The sequence below is a fragment of the Oncorhynchus tshawytscha genome, unplaced genomic scaffold (assembly GCF_018296145.1).
Source record: "Oncorhynchus tshawytscha isolate Ot180627B unplaced genomic scaffold, Otsh_v2.0 Un_contig_15264_pilon_pilon, whole genome shotgun sequence".
Taxonomy (NCBI): Eukaryota; Metazoa; Chordata; class Actinopteri; order Salmoniformes; family Salmonidae; genus Oncorhynchus; species Oncorhynchus tshawytscha.
This window is the reverse complement of record NW_024608866.1, coordinates 40308-50062: the sequence shown is the minus strand read 5'-3', so window position 1 is coordinate 50062 and position 9755 is coordinate 40308. Positions and strand designations below refer to the sequence as shown.

The 9755-nt window shown below is 47.9% G+C and overlaps 2 protein-coding genes and 1 long non-coding RNA gene across 3 annotated transcripts in view; 1 reads left to right on the top strand and 2 right to left on the bottom strand.

Annotated features, from left to right (window-relative positions):
• Positions 1-4353: 4353 nt before the first annotated feature.
• On the bottom strand, positions 4354-5966 carry LOC112236127. Its single transcript, XM_042313778.1, has 2 exons — positions 5360-5966; positions 4354-5307 (listed from the first exon to the last, which is right to left on the bottom strand). The coding sequence occupies exons 1-2, from the start codon at positions 5964-5966 to the stop codon at positions 4997-4999; spliced, it is 918 nt and encodes a 305-aa protein (XP_042169712.1). The 3' UTR covers positions 4354-4996.
• A 468-nt stretch (positions 5967-6434) lies between these two features.
• LOC121843908 lies at positions 6435-7131 on the top strand. Its single transcript, XR_006081798.1, has 2 exons — positions 6435-6507; positions 6547-7131. It is a non-coding gene; the product is annotated as an uncharacterized LOC121843908 (long non-coding RNA).
• A 1184-nt stretch (positions 7132-8315) lies between these two features.
• Positions 8316-9755, bottom strand: part of LOC112237313 (oxysterol-binding protein-related protein 10-like) — a gene marked incomplete at its 5' end in the record, with an annotated part of 41139 nt that continues 39699 nt past the window's right edge. The window contains 2 exon segments of the mRNA XM_042313776.1: positions 8316-8993; positions 9222-9375. Coding sequence (XP_042169710.1) covers positions 8949-8993; positions 9222-9375 — 199 coding nt within the window.

The following is a 9755-nucleotide window of genomic DNA, read 5'->3' as shown; positions in this document are numbered from 1 at the left end:
GGAGAGAGAGAGAGAGAGGGGGGGGGAGAGAGAGAGAGAGGGGGAGAGAGAGAGAGGGGGGAGAGAGAGGGGGGGAGGAGAGAGAGAGAGAGGAGGGGGGGAGGAGGGAGGAGAGAGAGGGGAGAGAGAGGGGGGAGAGAGAGAGGGGGAGAGGGGAGGGGGAGAGAGAGAGAGAGAGAGAGAGAGAGTGAGGGGAGGGGAGAGAGAGAGAGAGAGGGGAGAGAGTGAGAGAGAGAGAAAGAGGGGAGAGAGAGAGAGAGGTATACAAATCATTCAAAATGCAAACAAGCAAGTAATCCACCAATCAAGAAGAAGAATAACAAACACCAACCAACGGTCTGGAGAGACCTGTTACCTGGACGACCAGGTCTATGATGATCATCGTGGTTAATTGAGGTTCTATGATGACCCTTCTGTTGACCTCTGTTGGGGGTGTCATCCAGTTCCGATGACCTCCCTCTGCTGGTTCATTTTTAACCTGAAGAACTGAACTTTGACCTGTCGACGACCTTAGAATTGTTTTTTGTACTTGGAATATTGCTGAGAGGAGAGGAGGGGAGGGGAGGGGAGGGATAAGAGAAGAGAGGAGAGGGAGGGGGGGGAGGGGAGGGGAGGGGAGGGGAGGGGAGGGGAGAGGAGAGGAGAGGAGAGGAGAGGAGAGGAGAGGAGAGGAGAGGAGAGGAGAGGAGAGGAGAGGAGAGGAGAGGAGAGGAGAGGAGAGGAGAGGAGGAGCCATTGTAAATTTACACCACTCCAGGCCAGGGCATGACAGGCAGACAGACCGAGGATACATTCCAAAAGGTGCCTTATTCCCTATGGGTCCTGTTCAAAAGTAGTGCCCTATATAGGGAATAGGGTGCCATTTGAGTCACACAGAATTTTTTTTTTATGGGGGAAAAACTAACAAACAAAACAACTACACTAATATCAAAATCATTCAATCTAAACTGACTTGGAATCAGTCCGTGGCACCAAAGACATTCTGTACCATTTCAGGGTGTGAACTAAACTAGTTACCTTTATAAAAACACAAAACACATGAAAGAGGAGGTTTGAGAGGAGTTTTGATGTAACGTGGAGTCAGAGATGGTTTAGTTCCTGGTTCCATGTTATTGTTTGGTGTTTACTTCCTGTCTGTCTCAGTTGATTCGGTCTCCTGTTCGACCTGGTGTTGATCTATCACTATGGCAACGTCAAATAAACACTTTTTTTATTTTTTTTTATTATCCCACTAAATTCCCTGTAACAATCAATCAATAAAAGTACTTATAAAGCCCTTCTTACATCAGCTGATGTCACAAAGTGCTGTACAGAAACCCCCCAAAACAGCAAGCAATGCAGATGTAGAAGCACGGTGGCTTGGGAAAACTCCCTATAAAAGGGCCAAGGAACCTCGGAAGAAACCTAGAGAGAGGAACCAGGCTACGAGGCCAACGATACATCTTGTAGTTCTCGGAGAACAGAAATACAACAACGACTTGATGATATGTTAGATGGAGTATTATGTTATTTTATCATTTTCCTGATGAGATTGTCTGGGTTCTTCGTACGGCTGGAACACCTGTTCTTCTAGGTGTTTGAACACGCTGCACTGAAACAGCCTAAAATGCTCGACCTGGTTTGATTGTACATTTTGTCCTGATGCACTTTAGTCACATCGGTACTTCTCCTTGTCCTATAGCCACCCTTCTGTTTCTAAAGTTAACATGTAGATTCTCTCTGGTACATGAAGTGGTTCTTTTTCAGGAGTTAAACCTCTGTAGTTTACCGACACTCAGTGTCTAATCTAAATCCAGTCTCTCTAAGTGTTTTCCCCCTGCAATCACATGGTCTTTATTCGTCATGATGACTGGTCAGTTTTGACCAGTCATCTACAGAATTATAACAGTTCTGGTTTTCACCCTGCTTGTGTTTCTGTTCAGGTTCAGGAACATTTACGTTCAGTCTGCGTTTTAAAAAAAGGAGAGAGGACTGTATCGGCCTTAACAGCTTTACCAGGAGAAGCCCATATATCAACGTGTCAAGACTCTTGTTCTGTGTCACAAAGGCCGCTCTATTCCCTATGTAGTGCACTACCTTTTGACCAGAATTGTATGGGCACTGGTCAAAAAGTTGTGTACTAAATAGGGAATAGGGTGCTATTTTGGACATGGCCTCTCTCTAGGGTATTTATTACATGAACGATGGAGGCTAATGGAGAAAAAGTAGCGTCCTATTAGGAATGAAATGCAGAAACGGTAGACTTTTTTTTTTTTTCTTAAAATACACAGTTTATTCCATCAATTGTAATGACATGGATGCTGGTGGGGTGTGAGAGTGAAAGATACCTTCTTTTTCATTTTATTAAAGAGGTTGGCATTAAATTGTCTCCTGTGTGTCGTTTTGTCTTCCTCTCGATCCCAACACAGCTTTTTGTCTCGTCACGGAGGATTCCAAATGAAACTTGTGGTGTGTCTGTTAAGATCCACTAGATGGCAGCACTCACCGCCAGTTAGCGCCAGTTAACTGTGGAGATATTTTACAACACGTCTGCATGACATGCAGTACTAGAATCAGTGATGTTCTTGAGACCTGAGAAGAGCTACTTTGTGTTTTCTACCGACCTCTCGACATCCTCTCCTCTAAACCCGGTCGTCCGAAATCCAAACTGTCATATCATTCTCTGTTTCACTTAAATACGATAGTGAACGAGAGAGAGATAGTATTCACAGTGGTTTCCGGGCTAAATCCCCATCCCACACCACAGACGGCCTGCCAACAACAGAACAACAACAGAACTGTGAGGAGATATTTATTCGTCTTATACATAATATACACGGTAAACCCTGTCCCCTGGTTGTACCATGTGACTTTCTAAGTCTTATACATAATATACACGGTAAACCCTGTCCCCTGGCTGTACCATGTGACTTTCTAAGTCCAGTGTTGCATAGGTTCTACACAGGTGATTCTACATCCCAAATGGCACCCTATTCCCTACATAGTGCACTACTTTAGACCAGGGCTGGCACCCTATTCCCTACATAGTGCACTACTTTAGACCAGGGCTGGTACCCTGTTCCCTATATAGTGCATTACTTTAGACCAGGGCTGGCACCCTATTCCCTACATAGTGCACTACTTTAGACTAGGGCTGGCACCCTAATCCCTACATAGTGCACTACTTTAGACCAGGGCTGGCACCCTATTCCCTACATAGTGCACTACTTTAGACCAGGGATGGCACCCTATTCCCTACATAGTGCACTACTTTAGACCAAAGCCCTATGGGGAATAGGGAGCCATTTGGGACACACTCACAGAGTGTTTTGGTCAAGGCTCGGTGACTGATGCCTTACGCTGCAGTGTTGCACTTCACACTTAACACATAATAACATTCATACTCAAAACGTGGCTGATCTCATACTGACAGGACAGAGGAGTTAAGAGCTGTTCACACCACTCAGCCAAACTGGACTGGTTCCACAGAGGAGGTAAGAGCTGTTCACACCACTCAGCCAAACTGGACTGGTTCCACAGAGGAGGTAAGAGCTGTTCACACCACTCAGCCAAACTGGACTGGTTCCACAGAGGAGGTAAGAGCTGTTCACACCACTCAGCCAAACTGGACTGGTTCCACAGAGGAGGTAAGAGCTGTTCACACCACTCAGCCAAACTGGACTGGTTCCACAGAGGAGGTAAGAGCTGTTCACACCACTCAGCCAAACTGGACTGGTTCCACAGAGGAGGTAAGAGCTGTTCACACCACTCAGCCAAACTGGACTGGTTCCACAGAGGAGGTAAGAGCTGTTCACACCACTCAGCCAAACTGGACTGGTTCCACAGAGGAGGTAAGAGCTGTTCACACCACTCAGCCAAACTGGACTGGTTCCACAGAGGAGGTAAGAGCTGTTCACACCACTCAGCCAAACTGGACTGGTTCCACAGAGGAGGTAAGAGCTGTTCATACCACTCAGCCAAACTGGACTGGCCTGGTTCCACAGAGGAGGTAAGAGCTGTTCATACCACTCAGCCAAACTGGACTGGCCTGGTTCCACAGAGGAGGTAAGAGATGTTCATACCACTCAGCCAAACTGGACTGGTTCCACAGAGGAGGTAAGAGCTGTTCATACCACTCAGCCAAACTGGACTGGCCTGGTTCCACAGAGGAGGTAAGAGATGTTCATACCACTCAGCCAAACTGGACTGGCCTGGTTCCACAGAGGAGGTAAGAGCTGTTCACACCACTCAGCCAAACTGGACTGGCCTGGTTCCACAGAGGAGTTAAGAGCTGTTCACACCACTCAGCCAAACTGGACTGGCCTGGTTCCACAGAGGAGTTAAGAGCTGTTCACACCACTCAGCTAAACTGGACTGGCCTGGTTCCACAGAGGAGGTAAGAGCTGTTCATACCACTCAGCTAAACTGGACTGGCCTGGTTCCACAGAGGAGGTAAGAGATGTTCATACCACTCAGCCAAACTGGACTGGCCTGGTTCCACAGAGGAGTTAAGAGCTGTTCACACCACTCAGCCAAACTGGACTGGCCTGGTTCCACAGAGGAGGTAAGAGCTGTTCATACCACTCAGCTAAACTGGACTGGCCTGGTTCCACAGAGGAGTTAAGAGCTGTTCACACCACTCAGCCAAACTGGACTGGCCTGGTTCCACAGAGGAGGTAAGAGCTGTTCACACCACTCAGCCAAACTGGACTGGCCTGGTTCCACAGAGGAGTTAAGAGATGTTCATACCACTCAGCCAAACTGGACTGGCCTGGTTCCACAGAGGAGTTAAGAGATGTTCATACCACTCAGCCAAACTGGCCTGATTCCACATCTACCATAGTTGCTGGAAAGAACCATGTGAAAGGAAACTATCTGAGTCAGGAGATTGCCTTTAAATGTAAATCTTGTTATAGCGCCTATTTTCCGCAGCACAGATTGAACCTAAGCCTATAGGATCACAGAATATTGAAAACCAGGAGAATAAATATCAGACGCGGACGAAATAAATCAAGGGTCAATATATCTCTCTATAGAGCGGTTGGATTTGCACCTCCTGGATACGGTTGGATTTGCACCTCCTGGATACGGTTGGATTTGTACCTCCTGGACACGGTTGGATTTGTACCTCCTGGACACGGTTGGAGTTGTACCTTTTGGATACGGTTGGATGTGCACCTCCTGGATACGGTTGGATTTGTACCTCATGGATACGGTTGGATTTGTACCTCCTGGATACGGTTGGATTTGTACATCCTGGATACGGTTGGATTTGCACCTCCTGGATACGGTTGGATTTGCACCTCCTGGATACGGTTGGATGTGCACCTCCTGGATATACGGTTGGATTTGCACCTCCTGGATACGGTTGGATTTGCACCTCCTGGATACGGTTGGATTTGCACCTCCTGGATACGGTTGGATTTGTACCTCCTGGACACGGTTGGATTTGTACCTCCTGGATACGGTTGGATTTGTACCTCCTGGACACGGTTGGATTTGTACATCCTGGATACGGTTGGATTTGCACCTCCTGGATACGGTTGGATTTGTACCTCCTGGACACGGTTGGATTTGTATATCCTGGATACGGTTGGATTTGCACCTCCTGGATACGGTTGGATTTGTACATCCTGGATACGGTTGGATGTGCACCTCCTGGATACGGTTGGATGTGCACCTCCTGGATACGGTTGGATTTGTACCTCATGGATACGGTTGGATGTGCACCTCCTGGATACGGTTGGATTTGTATCTCCCGGATACGGTTGGATTTGTACGTCCCGGATACGGTTGGATTTGTACATTTTGGATACGGTTGGATTTGTACCTCCTTGATACGGTTGGATTTGCACCTCCTGGATACGGTTGGATTTGTACGTCCCAAATGGCACCCTATTCCCTATGTAATGCACTACTTTTGACCAGGGCCTGGTGCAAAGTAAAGATACTATGTGGGGAATATTTGGGAGGCAGCCAAGCCACATTCAGTACACTGTACTACTGTGGTGAAGGCTGTATAGTGGAGGTAGTCTACCTTTCTCTCTGACCTTCACTATCTCTTCAAGGTTCGGCCATAAATTAGACTCTATAAAGATCTCTTCAAGGATAGGCCATAAATTAGACTCTATCTTCAAGGTTCGGCCATATAAAGATTTCTTCAAGGTTCGGCCATATAAAGATTTCTTCAAGGTTCGGCCATATAAAGATTTCTTCAAGGTTCGGCCATATAAAGATTTCTTCAAGGTTCGGCCATATAAAGATCTCTTCAAGGTTCGGCCATATAAAGATCTCTTCAAGGTTCGGCCATATAAAGATCTCTTCAAGGTTCGGCCATAAATTAGACTCTATAAAGATCTCTTCAAGGTTCGGCCATATAAAGATCTCTTCAAGGTTCGGCCATATAAAGATCTCTTCAAGGTTCGGCCATATAAAGATCTCTTCACGGTTCGGCAATATAAAGATCTCTTCAAGGTTCGGCCATATAAAGATCTCTTCAAGGTTCGGCCATATAAAGATCTCTTCAAGGTTCGGCCATAAATTAGACTCTATAAAGATTTCTTCAAGGTTCGGCCATATAAAGATCTCTTCAAGGTTCGGCCATATAAAGATCTCTTCAAGGTTCGGCCATATAAAGATCTCTTCAAGGTTCGGCCATATAAAGATCTCTTCAAGGTTCGGCCCTATAAAATGACAAACAGACTGGAGTACCGGGCTACTTCCTGGTTCCAATCACTCCAACGTTAGTGTGTGAATACTGTAGATTGCTGCTGTAGGCTGGAGAAATGGCTTTGACTTTGACATTGCAGCAGTGTTCACCTCTGATTACATTTCTCCATTGTGGGCTGTTGGAAGGGCTGAAGGAAATGCTGTTCTCTATACTGGGCCAGTGTGTTATGAACAGTGTCCAAGTCAAGTGTGACCAACATACATAACCGGTATGTATATACTGTACATCATAGAACAGAAGGGCGGAAGGAAGACACTTCACTAAACAGTGTGTTTGGTGTTGTGTGTTAATTATGGACAAATCATAGATCCTTGGATATTACATACATCATACAGCTGGAAGGACAACCCCTCCTGTGGCCTACTGGGTAATAACAGTGGAGACAGCTGGAAGGACAACCCCTCCTGTGGCCTACTGGGTAATAACAGAGGAGACAGCTGGAAGGACAACCCCCTCCTGTGGCCTACTGGGTAATAACAGTGGAGACAGCTGGAAGGGCCTACAACCCAACCCCTCCTGTGGCCTACTGGGTAATAACAGTGGAGACAGCTGGAAGGACAACCCCTCCTGTGGCCTACTGGGTAATAACAGTGGAGACAGCTGGAAGGACAACCCCTCCTGTGGCCTACTGGGTAATAACAGTGGAGACAGCTGGAAGGACAACCCCTCCTGTGGCCTACTGGGTAATAACAGTGGAGACAGCTGGAAGGACAACCCCTCCTGTGGCCTACTGGGTAATAACAGAGGAGACAGCTGGAAGGACAACCCCTCCTGTGGCCTACTGGGTAATAACAGTGGAGACAGCTGGAAGGACAACCCCTCCTGTGGCCTACTGGGTAATAACAGTGGAGACAGCTGGAAGGACAACCCCTCCTGTGGCCTACTGGGTAATAACAGTGGAGACAGCTGGAAGGACAACCCCTCCTGTGGCCTACTGGGTAATAACAGTGGAGACAGCTGGAAGGACAACCCCTCCTGTGGCCTACTGGGTAATAACAGAGGAGACAGCTGGAAGAACAACCCCTCCTGTGGCCTACTGGGTAATAACAGTGGAGACAGCTGGAAGGACAACCCCTGTCCTGTGGCCTACTGGGCCTACTGGGTAATAACAGTGGAGACAGCTGGAAGGACAACCCCTCCTGTGGCCTACTGGGTAATAACAGTGGAGACAGCTGGAAGGACAACCCCTCCTGTGGCCTACTGGGTAATAACAGTGGAGACAGCTGGAAGGACAACCCCTCCTGTGGCCTACTGGGTAATAACAGTGGAAACAGCCGGAAGGACAACCCCTCCTGTGGCCTACTGGGTAATAACAGTGCAGACAGCTGGAAGGACAACCCCTCCTGTGGCCTACTGGGTAATAACAGTGGAGACAGCTGGAAGGACAACCCCTCCTGTGGCCTACTGGGTAATAACAGTGGAGACAGCTGGAAGGACAACCCCTCCTGTGGCCTACTGGGTAATAACAGTGGAGACAGCTGGAAGGACAACCCCTCCTGTGGCCTACTGGGTAATAACAGTGGAGACAGCTGGAAGGACAACCCCCTCCTGTGGCCTACTGGGTAATAACAGTGGAGGCAGCTGGAAGGACAACCCCTCCTGTGGCCTACTGGGTAATAACAGTGGAGACAGCTGGAAGGACAACCCCTCCTGTGGCCTACTGGGTAATAACAGTGGAGACAGCTACAGTACCTGTGCAAACCAATTAAAAGTGAAGGAAGAAGCATGTGAATATAATATATTCTTCTGGTATTTAGATTCTACTGTATATTAAAAAAAAGCTACATAATTGTTCAGCTATCTTTGACCACCAACGATCACGCTCATCTTCTGTCCCTAACCAACCTCTTCCTGGTTCGACCCGGTCCGTCTCCAAAATGGCCGCCGAGTTTCAGTGAGCTTTTGCTGTCTTGACTGTAGTTCCTGTCCCTCTTGAGAGTCTTTGGCACCTCTCATTCTTATTGAATGACTGAGACACAAGCTCCTCATTCAAGACAATCCGTTGGGCAAATCTGAAAATTAGCACCCTATTCCCTATGTAGTGCACTCTTTCTGCAGTTGTCTGTCTATATAGAGAACAGGGTTCCATTTGGAACACAGGCCCCTTGTGTATTTCCTCTACTCTCTAGCGGCCCGGCTAGCTGGTCCCCTGTGTGTTGCCATGACCACCAGCGGGCCGCTCGCTGTGCTGTGATTGGCAGCTGGCACGTTGCCCCTCCCCCCGAGGCCCCTCCCCTCGTCAGTGGGTCTTCCACAAGGGGTTGTGATACACCCAGCCCTCGCCCTGAGAGAAAGAGAGACAGAGAGAGAGAGAGACAGAGAGGCAGAGAGCGAGAGAGAGAGACAGAGAGCGAGAGAGACAAAGAGAGAGTGAGAGACAGACAGAGAGCGAGAGAGGGAGTTTTTTGAGAGGATGACATACAGTACATTAAAGACAAGACCAGGGAATCTGACTCAAAGTTTGAGGTAATGTCAGAGGTCAAAGTGAACCGTTCAGGTCCTAGTTCCTCACCTCCTTGATGAAGTACTTGGGTGTCCAGGGTGTGTTGGAGGCAGCTCTCTGTCGGCCCTCTGCTCTCTGCCTCTCCTCCAGACAGTGTTTGTGCTCTGTAGCAGAGTCAATGTTTCCTGATCTCAGAGCTGAGGTGACATGCTGCCACAGACGCCTGTAGAGGGACACTATACCATTATTACTGATCTCAGAGCTGAGGTAACACTCTGCCCCTGTAGAGGGACACTATACCATTATTACTGATCTCAGAGCTGAGGTAACACTCTGCCCCTGTAGAGGGACACTATACCATTATTACTGATCTCAGAGCTGAGGTAACACGCTGCCCCTGTTTGAGGGACACTATACCATTATTACTGATCTCAGAGCTGAGGTAACACGCTGCCCCTGTTTGAGGGACACTATACCATTATTACTGATCTCAGAGCTGAGGTAACACGCTGCCCCTGTTTGAGGACACTATACCATTATTACTGATCTCAGAGCTGAGGTAACACTCTGCCCCTGTAGAGGGACACTATACCATTATTACTG